Source organism: Musca vetustissima, unplaced genomic scaffold (genome assembly GCF_032173495.1).
Source record: "Musca vetustissima isolate MV318-11 ecotype Yass unplaced genomic scaffold, APGP_CSIRO_Mvet_v1 utg25599, whole genome shotgun sequence".
NCBI classification, from domain to species: domain Eukaryota; kingdom Metazoa; phylum Arthropoda; class Insecta; order Diptera; family Muscidae; genus Musca; species Musca vetustissima.
The window spans coordinates 81,773-109,686 of NW_026881116.1; the positions used below are offsets into that span (position 1 = coordinate 81,773).

Sequence of the window (27,914 nt, forward strand, 5' to 3'; positions counted from 1 at the left end):
TTAACAATATTCCTTTAGCCTCTTCTCGTGGGCTTCTTGGGCTCTTCCAGATGGATCCTCGGGACAACCCCAATCCAGACGTGGTGCCCATTTTTCAACAGATAACGCCGGCGAGTCGCCTGGAAACATTTCGTCAAATATACATCGATAGTAGTAGGCCTCTTTCGTCTTTGGGGGATTAATGGGAAACCGCTGAGAGGCGTTTCTAAACTCTGAGTCTGTAACACGCTTAGCAGCAAACTTGGGCAATGCTTTAATCAAGTCATAGCCCACGCCATCGGAAAATTGTTCTTTTTGCCTCCACAGCACCGCAGGTGGCAAGTAGTCACTCTCAAAGGCTTTGCGTAAAATGTACTTTTCCATGCGATGGCTTTGAATGTCGGAATAACAATTTAATGGCCCTGGTATTTTGTCCTCGGGTCTAGTGGACATAACATAATCGACAAAGCTGGTATCGAGGAAAGGAACTCTCAGTTCCAAACCTTTTGACATGGTCACTTTATTGGCCCGTAGAATATCCGACACATGCAGCTGGTCAAGCCGTGTTACCATCTCTTTGTGGAATTCGTGGTATGTTGGCGCCTTGAAAAAATATAAATATCCCCCAAAGATTTCATCTGCCCCTTCGCCGGAGAGTATCATTTTCATGCCCGTACTTTTGACATAACGTGCCAAATAGAACATGGGTAGGCTGCAGCGGACAGTGGCGATGTCATAAGACTCCAAGTGGTAGATAAGATCGCGCACCCCGTCAAGGCATTCTTCAACAGTGAAAACTACTTCGGTGTGATCACTCCCAATGTAATCGGCCACCATACGGGCGTGTTTGAAATTCGGTAACTTTCATATAAATACATGTGTTCTACGTTTGTGGTGAAAAACGTCCAACGAGCTAGTTGAATTTTAGGTAGGGCTGTCATAGTAGAGTAACTTCTGGTAATGTGGACCATGCGTCAAATGTGGACCACCCCCATATCTAAGAAAATGCTTGAAATATGCCAATGCCGCCTTGATAAATGTTTTCTTAATTAGTGAAAACAAACATCAAATTTGGTTTTTAATAAATAATTGCAATGTTGAAAATTTAGTAGGTGAAAATGTAGCTCTGATTGTAAAAGTGTAATTTGAAAATTTTTTAGCACAATAGTCGAACGATTTTGTAAAATAGTCGAACATTTTGTTTTTCTCGAATATAAAGAGGTTATGTGGTTTTCTTGTTTTCTTTAACAAAAATACACGTTTATCTGTAATTACTTTCGGTTATTTTAAAATTTTTATTCATTTTTGAAGCCGATAATTATTTTTAAATAAAAATATTCAATGTCGGGTAATGTGGACCACTATAAAAAAATGGGACATTTTCATGAGGACGAGTTCGAAACAAGGGCCCATTTAATATGCGAGGAGGTATTCTATCCTCTGAAAACTCGATATCCGAAATTATAGGTGCCTCGGTTGGATAATGAAGCAAGGACCTTCAAAATACCGCAAATGGGGTGGTACCCTTAAAAGGGGGCCATTCCAAAACATGGACCCATATATTTTTGCATTCATTGTTACCCAAGAGTGCAATAAATTGAAATTTATAACAATTAATCCACAACCTACCTTTAACTTACTGATCCTCATTACCCACACATACTGGTCCACATTACCCGCCAAGTTATTTTTATTTGCAGTTTAGAGTTTTTTGAAATATATATAAATTTTGACCTGGAATATAATTAGCCAACAAATCTACCATGCTGTGAAAATAATTTGTTTTTATTTTTTACCGTTGTTATGCCCACAATATCAAAAAAAGAAAATGGTGGTCCACATTACCCGAAGTTACTCCAAAGTCTCAAAAATATCATATGCGCTCAAACGAATGTCGACTGCTTAAGGTAGGATATCTTTTGTCAACAAGGAGAAAATACACCTCTACCGTGTGGGCTATAATGTCGGAATAAATATAAACTAATTCAAAAAGCCGTTCTGTTCATTTGACATATTTGTAAAATTTTGACAAAAACACATTTTGTATACGACTTAGGCATAGCATAACAAGCCATAACATGAACAAAATTGTAATTTATAAGTTGCTATGGCCTACCATGAATAATTGTACCAGATTCATTCCCTTTTGGTTCTCATACACTGATCGAAAAACAGAGGAATAACAATGGTATAATTATTACAAGGTAGGCACAGCTACCAACTGATTGCAATTTTTTCTCAAGGTGGCTTGTTTCATCAAATCAAAATACATATTTTGTGTATGTGCGTGTATTGTTTTGAATACAATGGCAAATAAATTGAAATATATTTAAGTTTAATTGAAATGAAAATAAAGTTTTTAACACGTTCGTCTGGAAATAATTACTTTGTTATGGATGAAACAAACATTTTATGATATTCCCTACTGGATTTTGGGAAGAAATCATAACCTTTCATTCATTTTTCGCGTTTTTAGCTTTGTGTTGAAAAAATGTCATGTCAAATGTTTAATTTATATTTGGCAGAAGAGGCCACACGTGCATAGTTGCTTTTTTGTTATTCACCTCAAGCTGCCCACCTTGTATTATTGTAGCATGGTTCGGAGCAAGTCAAAATATCGATACTATGGCGGAAGGCGGGACAAATCTTTATATGGGAAATTATATCATTAGCACCCTTATTTTCTTTGAATAAAACATGTTTTTCTTGCTTATAATTAGAAATGAACATGTTTCCAATATTTGTCACAGTTTAATGACAGAGAACAGAAATGTTGAAAATTTAGTATTTCAATCAAAAAACTTATATGTATGGCATAAATGAATCCTCACTAATTATAGGTCATGTGATAATGTTCAAAATGTCGATTGTATTTGAATATCAGAATTGCAGAAAACAAAATTTTGTTATTTGTATTTATATGTCTGCTGGGCATAATGGATGCCCAGGTCATGTATATGCCAGATTGACAGATTTCATCTTATCTACATGAATTTATTACAATTTATTTATTCTTCAGTTTAACTTTGCTCGTCCACTTTATATCGAAATAAACCCGGTTCAAACAATTTTTTTATCATCCTAAAACCAATTACGTCGAAATGACACAATCACTACAGAATACTTAAGCCAGTAATCAACGCCATCAACACTTAATTATGGGTCGTCAATGATTGAAATGTTTGAATTCCCAAATGAAGCTTCGAATACTTCATGGGCAACGACACAAGTGCCGAAATATTTGATTAAATTGCTCTACACTACTTTTCTCCGAATCGTGGGAATAATGTTGTCAGCATCTACATCTATATATCGTTAAATAATTACATGTTTAATTAAATATTGGCCCACAATTTCCATGGCAGTTACAAACAATGGCAACAAAACAAGCATTTACCATTACAGTTGATGGTTTATAGCTTGTATGATGTTTATTCAAATCTGTTATTATGCACTTCACAGTACTCGCATGGCCAGCCAGAACTTTTATTTCATATCGAAATAATGTGAATAATTTTAAAGTCAAGAAAGTATAAATTCCCCTACAATGAAAACATGGGCAGAGGAATAAAATGTTCAAGGCATAGTACCATGGTACAATTATAAAAGGTAACAGCAAGTCCCAGCTGATTTGATTCCAACGTAATACTATTGTCAATATGAATTTGACAAATTATGTTTTTAAAAATCACCCAACAGGAAAATTGGGAACGCATACAATTTGAAATTGTTCTTTATTAAATGTGCTCCCGTATTCAATTTACTCAATCTGTCTGCTGGGAAAGTTTGAGGAAGCAAATCTTTCTTGAAGCAATAACTAGCTATTCCCAGCATTTTCATATGTGTTACACATATATATGGCAATGACTCAATTATAGGAAAGATGTGGAAGCGATAGAAATATAAAGTTCAAAGATTTTCATTCATGTTTTTCAATTTTTATTTTGAGGATTCGAAAATTTTTTATTTTCAAAATAAAAATAATTTGATGAAAATTTGTTTGTTTGTTTACATTTTTCTGTCAAATGAGTTGACACTAGTAGAACTTACAACAACAAATTTCCATGTGGTTGTTGTATCGTTTTTTGTACAACAACACTTGCTGTTACCTTCTATTATTATACCATGGCATAGTACAATAACAAGAGGTAGGTTAATGGTACCTGCTGATTACATTTTTTCTTTTGTGTGCCCCTGTTCTGTCAAAACAATAACTCAATTTTTATTGAATTAAAATATTTCAAATTCAGATTTAATTAAAATTAGCATTCGAGGGTAAATCTTTCAATGTTTTGGGAAGAATTCTTATTATAAATATATTTGCAACACCATATTGCAAAAAAAAAACCTTGACATTTCATTCATTTTTTAGACTACACTGGTTGTTAATTTCGTCAAGAAAGCCTACATTTAGTTATTGTACCCATGGTTTGTTCGATCTAGCTATGTGTGTCTGTCTGTCACATGGACCTACAACTTTATGTTTGTCTGGGATCTGGCTAACGAATAGGTATGACTGTTTTGATGTTAATCGGTCAATATGAGCCAATACTTTTGTGTGGAGAATTACAAAGTTTACATAGTACGGCACATATTCTTACTCGGGGAAGATTTATACCGGAAAAGATTCGATTATTTCCAAAAACATACTTGTTATATATTTCTAGTCTAGTTTTCGAAAATTCTTAACATGCCGTTTACAAAAGAGTATAGCTTTTTTTTAAATCATATAAATGATTTTTTAAATAATTAAGAAATAGTAACTTAAATGCATTTAGTTTGTTCGCGGGTAAGTAAATGCCATTTATTTACATATATATATATATATATATATATATGTCACTCCATGCCGATTCTTTCATTCTTTCCGTCTGTTCTTCTTTTGTGAACAAAATTGAAAATTAATATCAAAACATGGACAAATATTTTTTTTTAATTTTATTGCAAATTTTATTTACAACAAACCCCAGAAATACACAGTTTCAACAAATTTGTATGGGAACATTTCATGAAATCTGAAAATCCTAAAAACTCAAACCGGGAACCATTTTTCATAGTTGTTGGTGAGGTAGAAAACGCCCCATAATCGGCAAAACCAAATATAAGAACTGTTCCTACACAAAGTCCAATATTGATTACTTCTGGTGAGAATATTTGGTACCAAACGAAAGCACACAATGTCAAATTACAGTCACAACGTTTGGAAAACGTTTCTGAATCCCTAAAATACAGAATGGTGTAGATTAGTCACCAAATCAGGAATGTTGGGGTTTAACCGAAAAAGTGGGCCAACATTAAAAATAAATTATTCGTTGTGTGATTTGGCACCAATTGAGAATCCAAAATACGAAATTATAACCATTTGGGTTGAAACGCGTGTCAAAACTTCCCAAAATACGGAGGTTTTGAAGGGAACGTTTTTTGGACTACCCGAAAAGGTCGACCGATATGTGTATATATTTTTTGACAGATAGATATGGGAGCCAACCGGTTTATATTTAGATATAACTACTACATATATTTCCGTACGGTTCCATAAGTTCATTTTTGGAACGACGCGTGTTAAATTTACTTTAAATCGATACAGATTTAGTTTTTTTTGTTTTTTTTCCATAGTCATCCGGACTATGAGGGTAGGAAAACTGCCGGCTACAAACATTTTCAGTCGGTCAATATATGTATTTACTACAATATATGTATTTACTTCGATTTCTTGCCAGTGGTCCTTCTACATATTCGAACAAAATCATTAGAGAATGACGTTTTATATAGTACCCTAACTATTAAAATTTATAGTATATATATATATATATATTCAAAAAAGTTTTCGGTTCGCAATCTATATATATAAAAATGGAGCAAGAATAATGTATACTAACGCATCAATTGAGAACGGCTGGACCGATTTGACTCAAAATTGCTTTCAGTTGTCGGTAATTACAGTGGGAAGGTTTTTATGAAAGAAAATTTTGAGAAAAATCTGCGAAAATCTTGCAAAAATTATTTAAAAGAAACGGCTGGACCGATTTGACTTAAAATTTCTGTTAGTAGTCTGGAATTGAAGTGCAAATGTTTTAATTGAGAAATCCGCGAAAATGTTGCAAAATATATTTTAAAAGATATTAGCATTTCCACACGTTTTATATCAAACCTTTATGGTTTCATCTCTTTGTAGTTCTTTTTGGCCATATTTTGGGCGAAAATGGGCAGCGTATATCTTTAAGTAATTGTCAATTATAAAAAATTCTCAAAATATTTTAATTTTCTACATTTAATTGGATTGTCATTGCCTTGAAAAGGCTATTGTATATGAAAATAAATTTATATTTTCATTAGAGTTAAATTAAATAAGAAGAAATCGAAAACAGAGAGAGAGAGAGAGAGAGTAAGATTAATAGCTATCATTACTTGCTCACGTTTTCCATAAAATCAAGATTTATTTAGTTTGAAAATATAAGTTATGTTATGTGAAGAAATTTGCATGGTATGTATAGGTTGTAAAAATTTTCTCAAATAAAGCACAGTAAGTCATGGTAAAGTAAAGATTAAGCGGTTCCATTATGTGGAGCCTATACCAAAAACTTTACTGGCAATTATGAGGGATGTTTCTTACACTATGGGTAATACCGAATTAAAGGCAATTAAGTGGATATTTTGTTACTACTTTCCAAGTACTTTAGGATAAGGATGCTTAAAAGCGCACAATAATGGAACAAAATTGCCAATACATAGACATATGTTTTTATGTTTTAGTAAAAATGAAAATGTCTATCAAAGTATTCAATACAGTGCAATGATGTTAGTAATTCGCTATATACGATTACAAATACGTCAACAAAATACGAAGGTATTATTGAACATTTTCTTATATTCCGGATAAATACATTTAAATTCGAATCCTACATTTAGGCAATTCCGCATTACATGCTGTTTGTGTCTAACTTATATGTGCCTTTATGGTTCATCAAATGTATTTTTAAAAATGTGAATAATGTTTGCATGGTATATTAACTGTAAAGATTTCAACTCCTTCTGTTTGAAATTACAAAGTTTTTTACGAAGAAAATTTTGAGAACAACATCAAAAAGTCGGGAAATTGGAATAATCGAACGTTGTGTTAGTTACATCGTTTATAACTCAAGAACGCCTACACCGATTTTGACGATTCAAAGGACTTATAAATCGTATGTGGTCAGAATAGGAAAATATGTAAACTAATTATGAGATTCCGCCAAAACAAACATATTAAGCAATATTTACTATCCCCCAATTTTGTATCGAGCTTTAATGTTTAAATAAATTACTGTTTTCTAACACATAGGTTTTTTTGAGTTAGTTAGATCAAAACTTTTAATTTCATAAAATATGTGTATGTTCTAATACTAATAATGCGATCATTAACATCGATGAAAATAATGGTAATGATAGCATTTAGTCTGTTCCTGTACTGCAAGAATCTACGAGTTTTTACTATTTTTTCCGATATCATAAAGGGAAAAAGTGCTGTCGTAGTAAAAAATAGTAGATTCTTGCAGTACGGAAACAAGCCAATAATTAGTATTTCCGTCAGATATTTGAAGTTTTGTTTTATTTTCTATAGAGCCCAAGCTGTGGAATATGAAATCTCATTTTCATATTTGTCAAAAAAGTGTGTTATTATTTTTTGACAATGTTTCTTTTTTTGGTCGACAACTTGAAAATGGATGTGGACCTATGTAACCTTAAACAACTTATATAAATGCTAAATTAAAATCAAGTTGTTAAAAAAAATGTGAGGATATAACAAATCCGATTACAACATTTCACGATGTAGAGTTAAGATATAAAACAGGCATTTACAATACAGGCATCCCCCATAACTGTGAAAAACTATTTATTGAATATATAGCAAACATATACAAATCTCTAACGGCAATCTGAAAACTAATTAACAAATTGTTTAAAAATTAAATATACCTATAACTGAGCGGAAACCACTAAAATTCTATGTCAAATCTAAAAAATTCGAGTTATATACTGATTTCAATATAAAAAACAAAAGGATAGTTGGACATGAACAAAATGTTATTTTAATTGAGAATCCTTCAAGAAGGAACAAATAAGATAATGTAAAAACGTTGGAGAAATAACAAAACATAATCTTCTAAGTTTATTGACATAAACTTGGTGGCAAATGTTTTTTACCAACCTTATATTGATGCTATGTCAGCTAGTATATAATAATTATTATAAAATGTACTGTAGGTCGATTCACTAACTTATAACGATCCGACAATCGACAATTTTGTGTACACAAAAAATCGTTTGCAGTAACGAAAATGTTATTCTGTAAAAATGTAGGCAAATTGTCGATAAACTTTCAAAAAGCTTTTAATTTTGAACATTTTGAAAACAAAATACATACAAATTCAGAACAAAATAAGTTAACTTCGAATATTTTGGTGTTGTTTATTAACAACATTTTTAACAAATGTTGTTAAAAACTGTTATAGAATTGAAATATTGTTTATTTTGTCGTTATAATATTTTATAGATTTAAGAATTGTTTAAATTTGATAGTGAATCGACCCACTGTTCTACATATTTAAAATATATGAGTGAAAATATGTTGAAGTCAACAAGTTATGTTGTGTTCATTCCTGACTTGTGGCTAAATTACACAATGTACACAACGACTAAGTCCGCCCATGTTCAAATCCGAGCTACAAAACGGCTTAACATAATTTAAGCAGAGATGCAATTTTAAATGCAGGGTTGTTTCGGAGAATGTTACCAGAAAAACATGCGTTCATACTGGGGAAAGGAGTGCTCCTGGGAGAAAACTTTCGAAGCAAAGAATATCGGTGCTCGTTGGATGCAATTCTAGCGAAAAGAAGAAAACAAGATCGAAAATCCCCGCTGCTTTCTTTCATTTTTATGAAAAACGTCCTCTAAAAGCTATAAATATAATTTGTAACATCCATATTCACATCTTGAGAACAATGTATAGCTTAGAAAAATATAAATTTTGAATTTGTTGAAAATATGTTAATCGAATGCAATTTTATGGTATTTATTTTTCATTTTATTTGAAATTGATGTATGAGGCTGGATCCTATCAATGCATTGCGTACTGAAAGACCCACTTTTTCACCTTTAGGGTCGTACCTAAATTCATGCACCTCCAAAGTTAAATACATGTATTTCAATGAATGTTACCCGAATACGCAATGCGTCTCAAAATATAAAGTTAAAATTATTCAATTTTGACAATGCATATTTTGGATTTTTTGTTGTTTGAAAATAGAATTTCAGAGATTGAAAAATTTTTGTTTCTATAAAAGTAAACATTTTTCGATCAATTAAATAATGTTTTCATCAATTTTCGCCGTTTTCAATTGACACAGATGCAAATAAAGTCCTTGCGTACTTGGGTAATTTTCTTCTTTAATCAATTAACTAATTAATGATATTAACCCATTACCGCCCTCTGTCCCCATATGAGGACACCCGTTTAAAGGGAGACAACTATAAGTAATACCGTTAACTTTCTCATTGTAAATACACATATGACTGCTGTAGGCTACGTGTGATTTATAAACAAGAACACGTGGTCAAAAGAGCCAAACAAGTGTTATTTTTAGTGTTTTATAATCTCGGTTCAGTTGTGTTTGGAAAAAAAAGTTGGAACAACTCTAGTTTAGTAAAAACGATCAGATTTTTCTGAATTTTTTTCCAGAGGTAGGTATTTTTACCGTAATTATGGGGATATCTTTTTTTTCTTGGGGGACGTACCCGGTTATTTGACCCGGAAGTTCGGGTACGGGTACTGTCATCTATGGACAGGTGCATACACCGGCTACGCGACAGAAACTACTACAAAAAATCTAAATAGAATAATTTGTTGAGTAGCCGGCCTTCGGCCGGGGATTTAAGACTTTCTCCTCTGGACAGGTACCAATATCGGCTACGCGACAGAAACTCCTTCTAAATAGAATATTTTGTTGTGTAGCCGGCCTTCGGCCGGGGATTGAACAGATACCAATCCTATGGACAGATACTAACACCGGCTACGCGGCAGAATTTCCTTGATCCACAACAGATACAGCCACATGTCGCACCATTTTGGAAAGGGCAAATTGTGGTCTATAATTTGATTCAGGATTGGAGAGGGACTATAATGGGCCCAAGTTCGACTTTTAGGGGAGTTTTTCAATAAAATCGGGGTCCAAAAACCAGTTTTTTGACTGTATCTCCAATTTCTGCAAAGTTTTTATTATTTATTTTTGTTTTTTTTTTGTGCAGAAGTTCGAAAACTTCAATTTACGTAAGAAGCGTGAGGGGAAGTGTATGTATGAAGTGTAAAAAACACACAGTGTGTTCCAGAACATACACGATAGCTTTGTTCTGCAGTTTTCTATAAAAAATGTCATTCAATATAACGATATTTTAACGATTTAATCATGAGGGCTGGCAATATAAAAAGCGTTATATCGAGATCCTACTGTATTTTGGATGACCATGAATGGACTAGGTCTAACGTTATCCCCCAATATTCGGTATTTTGATAGTTTTGGGCACATGTTTCTACCTAAATGGTTGTTATTTTTTATTTTGGTTTGTGATATGATAGTAAAACTTCCTTCTAAAAATGATCAATATTGGTCCTAATAAAAATTACACTGTGCGACACAAAAATTATTCAGGGGTTCTAATGTACCAATTCTGTTTAGTTTTAGTCCCTGGACAACGAAAATACCTTTGGTTTTTCTGGTACACTTCAAAAATTAGTTTTATAACGGTAAATGTCGAGAAAAACGTGGTTTCATAGATTTTCAATTTGAAACGAGGATAACTTCTTTTACTTCTAACGGACTTATATTTTTCTTTTTCGAAGAGTATAACTTTTCCTTTAAAAAAAGATATATATTTGGTAAATCGGTTGATGATTGGCTGAGTTACAGTGGTTGAAATGTGAAAAAATAGGCATAAAAAGACAACATTTTTTTCGGACTGTACGATGAAATTATGATATCTATCCGTATAAGTTTTATTATATTACGGGGAAGAAAATTAAATAAGCTTTGCAAATCCGTTAGAAATAAAATAAGTTAATCGCGTGTCAAATTGAAAATCTATGAAACCACGTTTTTCTCTACATTTACCGTTATAAAACTAATTTTCGAAGTGACCCAGGGTCCAGGGACTAACAGAATTGGTACATTAGAATTTTTTTGTTGTTTTGTTGCACAGTGTTATCAATATTCAGCTCAGCTTACGGAAGGCTTATATATATATTTGAAGGGGTTTGTATTTTGAAGGGGTTTTCTTGATTTTCCGATTGGATGCCAAAACAAATTGTGTGCGGAAGATTGCCTATATCGGTACTACCACCACATAACGCCATATAAATGTCCTGATCGATTTAGGTGGCCTGTTTGAAATTAACGAAATTTGATTTTATGTTTTCTTCTTCTTTGTTACGTCTTGTCTTGTTTCATATTTACTTCTATGTTCACGTTCTCCGTCATAAGAACAATCATGTACAATGTTAAACATTCGGTTGGGCTTGTTGTTCGTATCAACACTTGTCGAAATATTTTGGAAATACATATGCGAATTTTGTAACACCAATGCAGAGGTCGTAAGAGTGCATGAAATAAAGAAACATTGAAAAGAAAAACAATCGAACAACAGAAATAGTCAAAAAAAAAACGGTTCAAAAATAACAAACACCAAGTAAGGGAAAGGGCGGAAAACGATACACAAACTCAGCCGAACAATGAATGGTGGAGCGACAATGGAGCGAAGCAGGAAAATTTGAAAAAATTTGTAAAAAAAAAATTAAGGATTTTTACAAAATTGAAAAATTGTTTATGAATGAAATTATGAAAATTTTTATTAATTTTATTTTTGTATACAAAAATATACGAAGAACATGATATATTCGACATCGTCCTATTTTTGGACTGTTCTTACTGGGTTATTCATAATATTTAATTTTTAAATATTTTGATACAAATTGGAACAGACAGAGTTGTTTTTTTCCTTCCAACATTCTCTTTATTTCGTATTAATACACAATCCGTCATGTGATGAAGGGTGTACTAAGATAATGAGGCATGTTCATCCTCTTAGCAATGATACACCTTGATTTATATCCAGTTCACTTACAATAAATTAAACAAAATAAATCGAAATGTTCTATACGTCTTATAGCATGCACCTTTTATCTCATCACATTTGAACAATATTTTACGAAATGTAAATCATTTACTCTGCATGATCATCAAGGCGTTAAAACTACATTCGAATTTAGAACAGCTAGTACATTTGCACCAGATATCCGCTTCATGCTGAGATAGAGGTTTTGTCCCTTTCACGTTAATATTCACAAATACGCAATCACTGATTATGTCTTAAAAGAGAAAAAAGCATACCGACTGTGTTTAATTAAATTTTTTAATGAATCATGCGTAGTGAATTATTGTTGTGGCTCGTCAGCAATAGTTCGGTCTTAGCCAATTGGAATATTGAAAGGCTGCTAGATCATTCGATATGGTGTCTGCGCGATGAGGTTCGTCAGTTGAAATTTTGTCAAATCATTTCGACAACTAATTAATTTTATTTTTCGCTTTTAACTTTCCGATACACTTGATCATCTGCAGACGTCTACTTTGCAGTAGTAGCATCAAATTCCAATTTGAATTACAATCAATGGGTTGTAATGGCGTACAAATAAAATCTGTTGTTATTAGCAATTTAAATGAAAGTATCCCTAACGTATTATTTTAACGATAATTGTCGTGTGTTTGTTATTATCAGCTGATAATTCAGAGGTATCGCTAAATTAAATAGAAATGTAGAAGCTCCATAAGGTTAATTTTGTCATTCCGTTTGCAACACAACGGAATATGTTTGCCGGAGACCCCATAAATTATCCTGTATGCATTTTTATCAACTAGTTTACAAAATGTTTTGTTATAAAGAAATTATTCTTCAGAAAAAATTATTCTTATAGAAAGTTGAACGAGTAAAGACGTGGAAATTGAAGTGTGAATTGAAATGGTAAGTATTTAATATGTAATAGATTACTTTTCCTCTGTTGTTATGGTATTATATAAACAGAGCAAATAATATTAAACGTTTTTAGCGCAAAATCGAATGCTCATAAAATAACTCCATATATTTTGAGTGCATATCTCTGATTTTATGCATGATTCCTCCAGATATTTTTTTCATAAACTATTTTGTCGACTTTTGTCTTTCGAGTCGTTCTATGTCTTTGTTGGTGAATGGTACGCATGAAAAAAGGCACTTACATTTTTCCCAAAGGTGGCGAGTGCTTATGGACGTCATGAAAACGCTTCCAGTGAATCCACAAATAGAACTTCCAAAAGACTTACACATTGTTATTGGTTTTTAAAATTTACTTTATTTTTATGATATTTTTTTTATAATTTTTAAATATACTCATAAATAATCATTTGGAAAGGAAATAAATAATATTTTATATACAAATCTTGAATACATTATAATTTGTTGATCTATAATTCCAAATTCCATCAAATTCCAAATTTTAGATTTCCAGCTCTAACCGTTCACCCAGTATCGCTTAGCTTTTATTCCAAAATTCAGGAGTCCAGCTCTATTCTTTCACACAAAATCAAATTGTACCCAATTTAGTACAGTTTACTTCACATAGTACAGTTTACTACTCCCATATCGCAGATCTACATTCCAACAGTAATTGTAGATTTTCAGCTCTCTTCGTTATCCAAATTGTTCCAAATTTAGTGAATTTAGTACTATTCGTACACATAAATTCGAATTTTCAACAGTAATCTAAATTCCTATTCCGGCCCTATCCAATTTGCACACAATTTAGTGTCATTTAGTACTCATAAGTAAGCAAAGTCCAAACTCTACCAAATATACTACTTTTTGTTCTCATAAGTACGAATTTTCTCTATCTGTTCACCAAAATCCAAATTTTACCTGATTTGGTACAATTCTGTACCTTTCGTGCCCATATTCCATACTACACTCCGACAGTAACGTAGTCCACATTTAGGGATTCCAGCTCTCTCCGTTCACCAACATCCAAAATATACCACATTTAGTACCATTTGTTACTTTTCGAAGACGTAAATACGATTTTACGAAACTTCCTTAATTCTACACTCTATATACTATACATCCATATCTCAATTCTAGACACCAACATCAACTATTATTCCAAATTTTAGGTTTCCAGCTCTTTCCTTTCAACCAAATTCAAATTGTACCAAATCGTGTGCAGTTTAATACATTTCGTACCAAAAAAAAAAAAATTACAAAGCGTTCTCTATAGCTCAATCCTCATCTTATTTCCAAAATTCAGGTTTTCAGCTCTATACGTTCACCAAATAATGTAAATTTTACTAAATTTAGTACCATTTAATTCTATTCGGTATCGGTATTCTATTTGGGACCATTTAGTTCTATAAACTACCAATGTCACTCCAACAGTCATTTTAATTCCCAATTCCAAGACTCCAGCTCTATCTGTTCACCTAAATCCAACTTGTACCAAATTTCGTACCATTTAGTTCTATTCATACATATAAGTACGAACTTCTAAAATCATTTCCATACATCAACACCACTTCCCAACCTGTATTCCATATAAAATTTCAAGATTGTAGCTATATATGTTCAATATACTTTTCGTACACTTGTAGGTTGAATTTCCAAAAACACATTTAGTACATTTTTGTACCTTTCGTATTCATCTAGTTCGAATTTCCAAAAACCCAACTTTATCTCACGCCTAAGCACCATCAACAACCCACACTTAAAAATTTCAAGCTTCTAGCTTCAGCCGTTTCTTCTGGGCGATGATCTGTCAGTCTCACACTCACTAACTTATCACTAAGCTCTTTTATATATTAAGATACTAGCAGACCCGGCAAACGTTGTTTTGCCTTATCAGAATTGCATCAATATGGGGTGGGTCAAAATTAAAGAATTCATGGAAAATATGTTTCAGACCCTATTTACCAAAATTGTACGTCAAATTTCCACAATCAAAAAATATTATGCATATTTGTTTCCTCATGACGGTAAACCTTCATTTACTGATACTCCAGTATATTAAGTAATATTGTTATTGTTAAATATTAAATAATGTCAGTATATGGGGTATTTCAGTTTATTGGCATAGTACTATTTCATGTACTTTGAACGTAGTAACAAATACCGTATACATTGCCTTTTATTCGGTATTGCATGTAGGATAAGGAACTTCTCTGTAAATTGTCGGTATAGTATCACTTTATGGTATTTCCCACATAATGGCAGGCATATCGGTCCAGCCGTTCCTTCGAAATATTTTTTGCAAAATTTTCGCAGATTTTTCTCAAAATGTTCTTGCATAAAAGCCTCCCCTCTTCAATTACTGGCAAGTGAAAGAAATTTTGAGTCAAATCGTTGCCGGCGTTCTCAATTGATGAGTTACTATACAGTTTTAAATCATTTTTATAATTAGATTTAAATTAATTTTACTTCAATTTGATAAGTTATTCATTTTTCGCGTTTTTCCCGAAAACAGGTTATGTATGAGTCGGTGTCGGAATACTTAGCGTCGGCACACACCGATTAAGCACCCAATCTCTAATCGGGCAAAACACAAAGAAGCTATATATCGCGCCATCTGTCGGACGAACTTAAAATTAAACACAAAAACACTACTCACGCCCCATAGGACATATACGTAATGTTTGGTCAAAATCGGTGCATTAGTTCTTGAATTATAGTAAAAAAACACAAAAAAAATCTAAATATTGCGCCATCTGTCGGATGAACAAACTACACAGAAACACTCCTCACGTCCCATAGAGCATGTACATACAATTTGGTCCAAATCGGGGCAGTAGTTTTTGAGTTTATCGATCACGAACATACACGTAATTTTTATACATATATATAGAGATAAAATAATTTATTTTACACCGATGAATAAGTGACATTTTAAGCTAACTCTGAATCAGTCAAACATAACTATGTTTAAACTAGTTGAAAAGTAAAAAAAAAATTGAAAAATGGAATGGTATTGGTTATTTTAAAATTAATTTAAAGTTTGTTATAAACTAATTAATTTTCCTACAGGGTATATACTCTTGGCCAGAATAAAATTCTATGTCAATGTCTGCGTGTCCGTCGGTCTGTTAAAATTTCGATAGAGATCGCAATATTTGGGATAGAGCTTTGAAAATTTTAAAAATTAAAATTGCTATTATTTCTAGCATGATTTGTATTGCAAATGGGGTATATCCCTATTATTGGTTGTCATTGGGTATCAAATCTTTCTGTTGAAAATGACAAATATCGAACCACTATTTGGTATTTTGGAGGTTTCAGACACGCTTTTAAACAAAATCAGCTGTAAATTGAAATATTGGATTCACGTCGGCTATTAGATCTGCCCACAATTATCAATATTGGGGAGCATAGACACGTGCTTCAACCAAATTAGCCGTAATTTTATATTTTGTATTCTCATTGAGTGGAAAATGTCCCTAACAAAAATTATGAATATTGGCCCAAACTTCCGGTTATCCCTCATACAATGTACATAATGTATAAGGTACACCCATTATTCTGTATTTACGGGTGTGGGTAGACATGTTTTCAACCAAATTCGAGTTATCAAATTTTTTGGGTGGTGTCAAGTCTTTCTACCAACTATTATTAGGAAAATCCATCTATACTTTTATGTCTTTATGAAATTGTGTATAAATAGGTACAAGCATGGCATAATTACAGAAGGTAGTCTCATCTGAGAAATTGATAATGGCAACGCTTTTTAATTTGGAATTCATATAATAATTTCAAATAAAATGAAAAATAAATTCCATACAATTTGATGTATGTCGATTGGCATATTTTCAATAATTTAAACAAAATATATTTTCTGAAGCTGAACATTGCTCCCAAGATTTAACCATGGTTGTTACATCCTTTATTTATAAGTTTAAGAGGCAAGGAACTTCAAAATACATATAAATATAAATTATTGAGCAATTTTTGCCACTGAACACATAATATGCGTACATTTCAATTTTTGGTACGGAGATGTCTCATACAATGAGAAGCCAAAATACCAAACGGTAAGTTGAACGACGCTCTCAAAATTACGTACACAAACTAACTTGTTCATACGATACGTTAGTAATTAAATAGCTCTGTCTGTTTACTCAATATTTGGTAACAATTGTTACCAAATGTTACTAAATGTTGTCTGTTTACCCAAAATTCAGTAAAAGAGAGTCAAGCGAGAGAGCACGTTTAACAGTTCAAAACAACTGAAAGAATTTTATGCAGTAAGATTGTGCAAACTCAACCATTTTTGGATCAGTAGGTCGATTCAGTATCACAATTCACAAATCGATAAAATATTATAACGACAGAATAAACAATATTTTAATTCTATAACAGTTTTTAACAACAATTGTTAAAAATGTTAATAAACAACACCAAAAAATCGAGGTTAACTTTTCGATAAATATTCTTCAATATTGAACATGCCTTGTTTTGTTCAAAATTTGTATGTATTTTGTTTTCAAAATGTTCAAAACTAAAAGCTTTTTGAAAGTTTATCGGCAATTTGTCTACATTTTTTACAGAATAACATTTTCATTACTGCAAACGATTTTATGTGTAGACAAAATTGTCGATTGTCGGATCGTTATAAGTTACTGAATCGACCCACAGGTGTTTTATGACCAAACACAAAAATTATTCAAAACATTTTTTTAATTTGCAATGTTCAATTTGAAGTTAAGTGGCATAAAATTAATGGAAATGTATAATAATTTTTTTGTAATAAATATATATGAAAGAAATTACATTAATTTTGTTTGAAATGATGGTTGGAATGCAAAAAATTTGTTTGACGAAAGAAAACTATCACAACCCTTACAACCAAATGAATAAAAGTTTACAATGACACTGCGAAAACATGGTCACCAATGCACAATTTGTCGACAACTTAAAAAGCAAGCCAAAGTGGTTTACGCAGATAGTGAACAAGATTTCCATATAGAAAAATGTGGTTGCGGGTCGAACCTGTGTACCTATTGGATTAAAAGGCAGAAAATATATGAGATATATCTAAATCAATTGTAAAAAAAACTCAATAATCGTCATTGTAGACTCCATAACGTACGCTGTACAATCTTCTATTGTAATCGTAGATATATTTTATGTCTTGGTGCAGCTTTTATATAAAATCGGTCGAACATGTATATGGCAGCTATATGTTAATCTAAGTTTGGTACGCTGTACAAATTTTAGTCTCAATCGGATAAATAATATTGCGTTAATGTGTTGTATTTACGCCTTTTTGTTTCAGATAAAATCATATTAAGGGAACCCCCCCCCATTCTCGATTTTATTTTTTCAAGATTTTCAATGGGCTGGTAAATCAATACCAATGCTTGTTAAGGTTTGTAACTTTGCACATATATAATTGAAGATTTAAAAGAGAAGAAAAATAATTTACAAAAAAATTTTGTTATTGTTTTGTTGTTGTTTTTTGTAATTAAAGTCCTTATTTTTGATGGCGGGCATGATAACTCCTCACTGGAACATCGGAATCCGAAAATTCCAACGGTGTTAGAAAGAGTACATGTCTGGCTCTCGTATGAACTAGGATTATTGACTTCGCTCTAAAATTAACAAAATGGCGGACCTTTGAAAAAATATTTTTGAAAAATCGCCGATTTTTTACCAAAAACCAAGTTAAAAAATAAGGAAGATCTTCACCGATTTGCTTTATCCTAGTTCATACGAGAGCTATACACTCCCAGAGAAAAGTTGCAAAATTTGGAACCGATTGGGTTATTAGTTTTTGAGTTATCGTGCCCGCCATTCGCAAAAAAATGTTTAGAGAAAAACGCGTTTAAAGTTTGAGAAGCCCTTCAGCCGTCACTTGATGCTGATACAATAAATCGGCTATATCTTCAAGAGTTCTTGAGATTTTCACTTGAAATTTTGTAGAGACATTCTTTAATCAGTGTAGATTCGAATTATATCAACAAAAATTTTGACCCCGAGAATGGGGGGGGGTCCCCTTAAAAAAAAATAAACGCTCTATTCTGTTGTTAAACTTTGAAAGTATTTCCAGGCATATTCCATTTTTACAGATTATATAAGATTCTTGCAGTTCTAAACATGTATTAAAATTGTTTATTTAATTCGTTCCTCACCGGTTTTCAAAACTATTTTTGCAGATATTGGCACATTGACCTGTGATATATCTAATAATAAATTATCCCCTCCCACATCACCACTCATACTCACTGACCAACTTTTAGACACAAATGATCCGTTACCAGAAATGCCGTCAACATCAAGAAAAAGAAATAGAGACAAGCAAAACGTAGCAAACCTCGAAAAGAAAATTAGCACGTTAATAGAAATAGAAAAAAGGAAGGTAGAAATAGAGGAAATAAAAGAAGATTTGCTCAGAAGCTTTGTGGAGAGAGAGGCAGAGGAACATAAAGCTTTGATTGTTTTTTGAAAGAAACTAATAATTAATTTAATGTATTTTAATTTAATTTTAAATTGAATGTATCTTTTTAGTTTTTATAATATTTAATGTGCTTAATGTACTATTAATAGTGTATGTCCAGTTTTTAATTTAGTTTTTTTAATTTAATGTATTTTTTAATATTTACTGTATTTAATTTACTATTAATAGTGTACGTCCAGTTAATAAACCACACCGTTGTACAGAGTATTGTCTTTGGGCGCATGTTCATACATTTAAATTAAAAAAAAAATTCGTAACATGCAAAATGAAACGATACAGAGCTATAGTACTTGTAATCACTTTTTGAGTCCATTTATACATCCATCCAACTGTCCATGTACTTTTTGAGCAAAATGTAGGTCGCATTTATCATCAAATTAGGATAAAACCCTTAATATGTTTGATTTCATGTAAGGATGCACAAAAGATAAAATAACATGTAGCCAAATTCGAGGTGTGTTTAGTTTGATTGCAACCCTTTAGGGTAGATAATAGCCGGCCCCGTCCGACGTTGGTCCATTCCTTACTGTTTTTAATTTGCAAAAGGAATATAGATAGACACATTGTTGCTTTTGAGAATACTTTTGAAAAACTTTCCGACTTTGTCCGTGGCCAGTCTATATGTCCATGAATTTTCGTCAACAAAGTGTAGATCTCATATATTATCTAATTGCGATGAAACAAAGACCGAACGTTTGTCCGTTTGATACTAACTTTTGCAGATCTTACTACATAAAGTCTGAAATGATGAGCTTCTAGTTCGCTTAATATCATGATATTTACATATAGCTGCTATAAATAATATTCAATTATTATTAGGTTCGTTCTCGTACTTTTTGATAGTAAAGCTAGTAAAAGAGCGAACTATCAAAAATTACTCTCACATACAAGATTTGCGCAAAAAGTAAAAGAACGAAAAATACTTAAAACATGAAGAAACGTCAAAATCAAAAATTTTATTTGTTAAGGACAAAAAAAGTCTACAGAAACCTAATGCAGACAAAAAACAAAAAGTTAAACGGCGTCCATTGCATGATTTTGATAATATTAATATTTATTGTTTATTTTTTTATTTGTATAATTTAGAGGAAAACATTATGGAATATATGGAAGTGGAGTTTCCGACGACTCCAAGCCCGGAAAGTCTTATATGGCTGGACGCTCCCATAATGATTAGAATGTTTTAGCGAACTAGGACAAACAGATATGGAACAAGTCAAGTTTAGGAGCCCCACTCGGATCATTTTGAAATGATTACCGTAAGTAGCCCTCCTTGTGCTGATTACAGTGATATACATTTCATGTGGGGAAATGCATACTTCCCGAGATATTGGCCTTGAAATTTCGGAACATATTTTGTTTAAAACAACCCTTTTCTATTGCCACCAAGGCAGTACATGGCTACGCAATAAAATATATATCACTGTAATCAGTTCACAGAGGACTATTTACTGTAAAAATGTCAAAGCGATCCAAGTGGAGCCCCTAAACTTGACTTAAGCCCAAGGTATTTGAATCTTCTGCCAGCCATTCATCTTCGCTATCCTCCAAAAGAGAAAAAAATCTGTTTGTCAATTTTTAAATTTCTTATTTGTTTTTTTTTTTAGCAAATGTGTGTGCGTCTGTGCGTGTGTCCCTTTTGTTGAAGCCCTAACTTTCATATGCGTTATTTCGGACTGTATATCTCTGGCAATCAAATGTCAAATTCATAATTTACTACATTTACGATTTCGTGCTAGGCCAAATTGGTTTTGTAGAAAATAGGAGAAGAGAACGCAATTTTGGTTTTAACTCTCTTAAATTTAACTTAAATTTTCCTACTTTTCGGTGTAAGGAAACGCTTTTCTAGCAAACATTGCAAAACTAGTACAATATAGTACTGCCATATTCAAACTAGTTACATTTATGTTTTCTTTATATATATATATCCCGTTCGTGTTTATACTGCATGTAAAAATACCTTTAAATTACACTTCCAGGCATATTCATTGTTGTTTAATCCTCATCGACATTCTCGTCATAGAATGAGTTTTGCGCTGTGAAATATATAAAGTGTTGGATAAGAATTAGGCGTTGTCAATTCCCTTTCCGATTAGTCTAAAACGGGCTTTAAGATTACCAAAAGCATTTTCAACAACTCTGCGGGATTTTGACAATGCGTAATTAAAACATCTTTGTTCTGGGTACGGCTTCATTAATATATTGCTTGCTTTAGAGAAGATCCTTCAAAAATTTGAGAATCATTGCAACGCCCTGGACTTCCAAAATTTACATAAATAAAATGACATCTAAAATACTTCATTAATATATTATATGCAAATTAGAAATGTGTCGTTACCTTGCGTCCACTAATGCAAGTAGAATAACTGAGTACCATCCTTTGTAGTTATAAAATTGAGCAGACTGTACTTTTTCCAACGCTAAACATGTTAGCAATTGTCTTATACTCTGCAGAGGACCCTAACGTATATAACGCTATTACAACTCTTTTTTTGTAATGGTATAGTTACGCCCCTTTTTCTTATAACATTTGGGCAGACCGTTTAATAATCGGTTAAACACCACTCTGCTCATTCTAAAGTTATTTTTGTTTGACATGTTGTTGACAGTTATATACCTTCAGTGTATGACGTATGTAGTATATATTTATTTTGAATTTTGTACGCTATTTTAGGATGTGTATAGGCAAAAATTGAGGCAATTTCTTTTCCCATACACTATTATTTATTTTAAAATGAATTTTGCATTTATGTTTTCGTTTTTAAAAGGGAATAAACACCCGATTTAAAGTGTTAAACCAACACGGTATGTTTGATTTAAAAAAAAAATATGGGGTTGCTTTAATTTTGGCCACCGGATAGCTACATTTGTGATGTTTAGAGCGCATACGATTCACAATTCGCCTTATATTAGATCTATGTTCAAAAAAAAGGTTTGACATCTGTGACGAGATAGCACAAGAATCTGCACTATACAACCAATCTTCGATTTTAAATAAATATTGTGAAATTAATGGATCAAATCTGATATTAAATTAGTTTCATATGTAATTGACAAATTTTTAAAATGTTAAACCTTTTTGGGGGAGGTTCCCCAAGGAGTAAATGAGTGAGTATTATCTTCGGGCTTGGAGATTAATTGTGCGCACCAGTCAGACATTGTAAATCGACTACGACCAAATAAATAAAATAATTGTTAAAACTCCAAGTTGAACAGCTAATCATTTTGAGTTTCATTACTGCTTTCTTTTAATTATAAAATACAAGAGCTTTATTGAATCAAACAGGATGCTTAGAAACTTCGAGAAAGACTAAAAGTTACGTTTAGGATCCAAACAACTTCCTTTTCTGCTTCTGATAGGGTTATAAACTCAGCCTCTGTTGTTGACAATGACAGCACCGCCATTTAGCAGAAAGATATAACCGGAGTTCGATTTTCGATCGATTCTGCACTCCGTCCAATTTGCATCTGCGTGACCAACCAGCTGATTTTCATTAGTGGAACAAATTTAAAAACATTCAAATTAAAAAAAAAATATACTTATGTACCTTTATGGTATTTTGCAATGCGCTTCAGCTCATTCCAGTCTTCATTGTTTGGACAGCTCGAGTTTCTTGCCAATGTCGCAACGCTTGCAGATATATTGGGTCGGGTAATAATAAACTTTCACTCTTACCATATGAGGGTACTTCGAACATTTCGCCTTCTTCAGTCCACATTTTATTAATATTTCATCAATGTATTGTTTTTGTCAGATTTTGTAGTTAAAGTCTTTGGTCGTTAAAATTTCCAGACCAAGGAAATGCGATATCGCGCCGAGAAACTTTTGCCAAATTTGCTACAAACGTTTTCTATATGTTGCTTATTCGTAGAAGCGACCACCAAATCATCAACATATACTAAAATATAAACAGCTTCTAGGTAGCCTTTACTTTGAATGAAACCGCTATCAGTCAATACATCATTTAGGGCCTTATTCCATACGTTTACAGACTGTTTAAGACCGTATATGCTACGCTTAAACTTGCATACTAGGTTACTTTCATCTTCAATGAAACCAGGTTGTTGTTTCATATACACTTGTTCAACAAACATCTTCTTAACAGCAGCAACAGATAACAAAAAACGAAAAGTAGGTTGGCGCACGACAGGCGCAAAGATTTCGTCATAGTCACACCCATACTTTTGGTAAAGCGACTAAACGAGCTTTAATCTTTGAATTTGGTTATCATCACCACGCTTTATTTTATATGTCCATTTTCAACTACCTATATTGGCATCAGGTGGCGGGCGTGCCAAATCCCACGTATTATTAGCCATAAGGGAATTTATCTCATCCACCATTGCGCACTGACATTTAAGTTTTGATCAGACATTATAGCCTGTTTTGGGTTCGATGATATTCTCCGATTCCACCAAATTTAAGTATGTAGCGGGAGGAACACCTTTGTTAAAATTACTTATATCAGGCTTCTTACCCTCGTAGGGCGTACATGGTTTAGAACTGATAACTGGTTGATGAAATGGTTGGCAACGTCATTTTTTTAAAGCTCTGCAATAGCAATTAAAAAAACAAAAACAAAAAACAGCAGTTAAAACATTGTTGTGACTTTAAAGTGGCAAATATATAACATACAAATATCAATAAAGGGGATGTTAAGTCCGCACTATAGGGACTTGGGTGGTTGGCAGGTACAGTGCAACAGATTCTCCAATTGAGTCAGTACGCCCAATACGTACTCGTGAGCAAATATAGAAATAGAAAATAAAATACGATAGTTTTATTAAAAGGTTTCGACCAATGCCGATATTTATTTGTGGTAAACGATATTACCTGTGATGTACAACAATATGTACGATGGCTTACAATTTAAGCGCTGGTGATCACCAATAATATGTGTGGCCAGTAGGTTACAACGAGAGTCTATCAAGTACTACAATGCTTGTTGACATAAAGATGCCTTAAGGTGGCGCAAACTCAAAATGTAAACAAAAGTCCGTTGAAATCTGTCAGCCTCATACTATTACAAGGGTGTAATAAAAGGGAGTAGACAGATTTCAACGGCTACGGCCTTTCAAATTAAAGGCTAACTATTTAACTATTTTAAACAGCGATTCTTGCTTAAACATTTGCCGCCTCCCTTGAAACATCCATATGTTTTAACAAATACAATAAATTATAAATAAAAGCATAGTGCATGGTGAGCAAAACCTTTTACATTTTTTTCAAATATTTTTTCCATTTTTTTACTTTTTTCAAATAACAAGCTTACATGCTAACGATAGGGCCATTAGGGACCCCGCGATTATATAGATCATCAATGACCTGTTGTACGAATGGGCCATTAGGGACCCCGCGGTTGTATGAGGCCAGAAAGGACCTGTGGTACGAAAGGGCCATTAGGGACCCCGCGAAGCGATAGAGCCATGAAGGACCCCGCGAAACGAAAGAGTCATTAGGGACCCCGCGAAACGAACGGGCCATTAGGGACCCCGCGATATGTGAGCCAAATTGTGTTATGTTTGTTGAGGGCCGCCTTACAACGATTTCGTACGATTTACGAAAACAATTATCCAGCCAAATTATTATCCAGCCCAGTAATTATCCAGCCAAATTTAGTATTTTGAGCGAGCAGCGATCCAGACGAAAGTCGAAAACTATGATTTTTTACGATTTGTGGATATAAGTCTGCTCCTATCAAAATATCTACTGGACGAGATTCAAGGAAATCGGGATCTGCCAAAACTATATATGACAAATCCGATTTAAGATCCGAAGTAATCGAAATGGTTGGAAGATTTCCCGATATGGAATCTACTACCAATGCTGACGTTTCCAAACTGTGAGACCTATTACGACAACTACCCAGTTTAAATGAACATATTTTTCGACAAGTTGTGGCAACAGTACTATTTACTCCACGAATTGTCGAAATTGTGGGTTTAACCGGCAATTTCAATTTCTTCTGAAGCCGTTCAGAAATGAAAGACGACTCAGAAGCCGGATCTATTAACGCCCGAGCAGGAAAACAAGCACCATGGTGAACAATATTGACCATGGCTGTCCCCAATAGAACTGCTTTGTTCTGCGTGGCGTGAAAGGTCTGTCGAATAGCAGTGACTGCCGATGTGGATGGATCAATCACAGTGGAAGAGGGCAAATGACTATTAACATTTAAATTGCGTGGACGAAAAGTTGGTGCCGAAGATGACAAATTGGAATTTGTGGGAGTCACCATCTGACTCGGAGTGCTCACTATAGAGCTATCTCTGTGCAATAGAGTGTGATGTCTCTGATTGCACTTTCTACAACAACGGCTATTACAATTTTTGACTTCGTGTCCCCTACGAAGACAATTTACACACAAACGATGCCTCTTGACTAATTTAAATCTATCGGCAGGTGTACAATTTAAAAACCGATAGCAATAATATAGTGTATGTTGCTCTGAACAAAGAACGCAACAAGAATCAGACGACGAACGAGGAGTAGAAGTTGCACATGGAGATGAAAAGGAACTTTTTCTTTTCTTCGATTTTGACACAGTGTTAACATTTCTCATTTCATGCAAACACAGAAGAGTACGAATTCTCTCTGTCAAGAATGCATCTAACTCTTTCCAAGATGAAAGAGACGATTTGGATTTTACACTTTGCTCCCATAAAGCGTGTGTCAATTTGGGTAATTTTTGCAAACAAATAAATACCACAATCGGATCCCAATTTTCCGTTGGTATGTTATAAATTGCCATTGCGGAAAGACAACTATTAATTCCGCGTTGAAGTGACTTTAGTCCCGAACTACTTTCCTGATCCAGCACAGGAAGTGCGAATAAAGATTTTAAATGGCTATGTACAATAAGACGTGGATTATCATAAGTGGAATTCAAGGCATTCCACGCAGGTTCAAAACTCCGATGAGTCAAAGGAAATTTCGAGACGATTTCTCGAGCCTCACCACTACTTTTACTCACCAGATGACATAAACGCTCAATGTCTGTCAATCGGGAGTTATTAATATATACCGCACTAAACAAATCTCTGAAAGTGGGCCAATCAAGAATATTTCCACTGAAAATATCGATATTGCAAGGAGGAATCGCAAGGTTATGAAAGTTATCGACATTAGAAGAATAAACAATAAAGCTTTGACCTATTCTAGTATTCCCAATATTCAATATTTCGGAACTAGATGTCTGTATTCCCACCCCGCGAGAGGAGTGGGACGACGAGCTCATGTTATGAAGGGAGACATCAACTGACGGCTTTCCCGAAAGAATATTAGCAGGATGCTCCGCTACTGATAATTTATTTGAATTCCTAAATTTAGACAACAGTCTATTTATAATTGATACGCAAAGCATGTATTCCTTATACGAAACCTCATATTTACTATATACACTATCAAGATCTTCAGGATTTCGAATGTGGGAGAGACAATTATTAAAAGTTTCCTCGACAGATTTCCACAATTTTTTAATTTCTTCACTCCTAACTTCAAGATCATAAATATCTAATTCGTCTTCCTTCAATGCACCGAAGTGTGCAGCGAATCTCACCATAGAGTTGGAAGTACGATTGAATAAATTCAACGAAGTGGACGCCATTTTATAAATTTAACCAAATATATAAAATAATTTGAAGTTCAAGACAGCGAGAATATTATACAAAAGAAATGTCTAAATCAAATCAAAAATCTATACGAAAACGATAAAAACTCTCAAAAAGTTAAATAATAATTCAAAAAATATTTCAAAATTAACAAATTTGTTAAAAATTGACGACTCTTAAACCAAAAAGCTAATTAGATGATATAAATTCGAATAAAATATATCTAGATATCACTAAATCTCAAGGGAATTGCTTTAAGTTTTAAATTCAATTGTGAAAATACACAAAAATTGAGGATAACTTTGGAGAAAATCCACAAAAAAACAAAAATAAACTATCAATTATAGTTGACAATCAACAAAATAACTACCAATTGTAGCGTATAATCAAACAAAGAAGCTACCGAATGTAGCGTTTTAAGATTATCAATCACAATAAAGATCTAATAAATATTAAAAATCCTCAAAATTTAATAATATGCAACTATATGCACAATGAACACCCTACACAATACAAAGTTTCGAACGTCCGAACGATTGTAGGGCACTTTTAAAATTCGCAATAAATATTAAAAATTAAATGACAATAAAACTCAAATAAATATTTTAATTCAACAAATTAAAAATAAGCAACGATATGCTAATATGCACCTTACACAATACAAAAGACCAAACGACCGAATTTAGGGCATAAAAATCAATAGATTTTAATTTGCAACAAGAATAACAATAAAACACAAACAAATGTTTTAAATTCAATAAATTAAAGA

At 32.9% G+C, this 27,914-nt stretch overlaps 1 protein-coding gene across 1 annotated transcript; it reads right to left on the reverse strand.

Annotated features, from left to right (window-relative positions):
• LOC133327168 (uncharacterized) lies at positions 1-25,773 on the reverse strand. The gene is made up of 2 exons (XM_061535733.1): positions 25,453-25,773; positions 1-840 (listed from the first exon to the last, which is right to left on the reverse strand). Exons 1-2 carry the CDS (start codon positions 25,771-25,773, stop codon positions 1-3), a joined length of 1,161 nt encoding a protein of 386 aa, XP_061391717.1.
• Between the last annotated feature and the right edge of the window lie 2,141 nt (positions 25,774-27,914).

Bases quoted from the DNA above. Each gene is read 5' to 3' on its own strand.
- LOC133327168 (XM_061535733.1), bottom strand. From the start codon at position 25,773: ATGGTGACTCCCACAAATTCCAATTTGTCATCTTCGGCACCAACTTTT. The intron at 841-25,452 runs GTAAATAGTACT...TTTATATGAAAG, and splicing joins CAATTTCGACAATTCGTGGA to TTACCGAATTTCAAACACGC.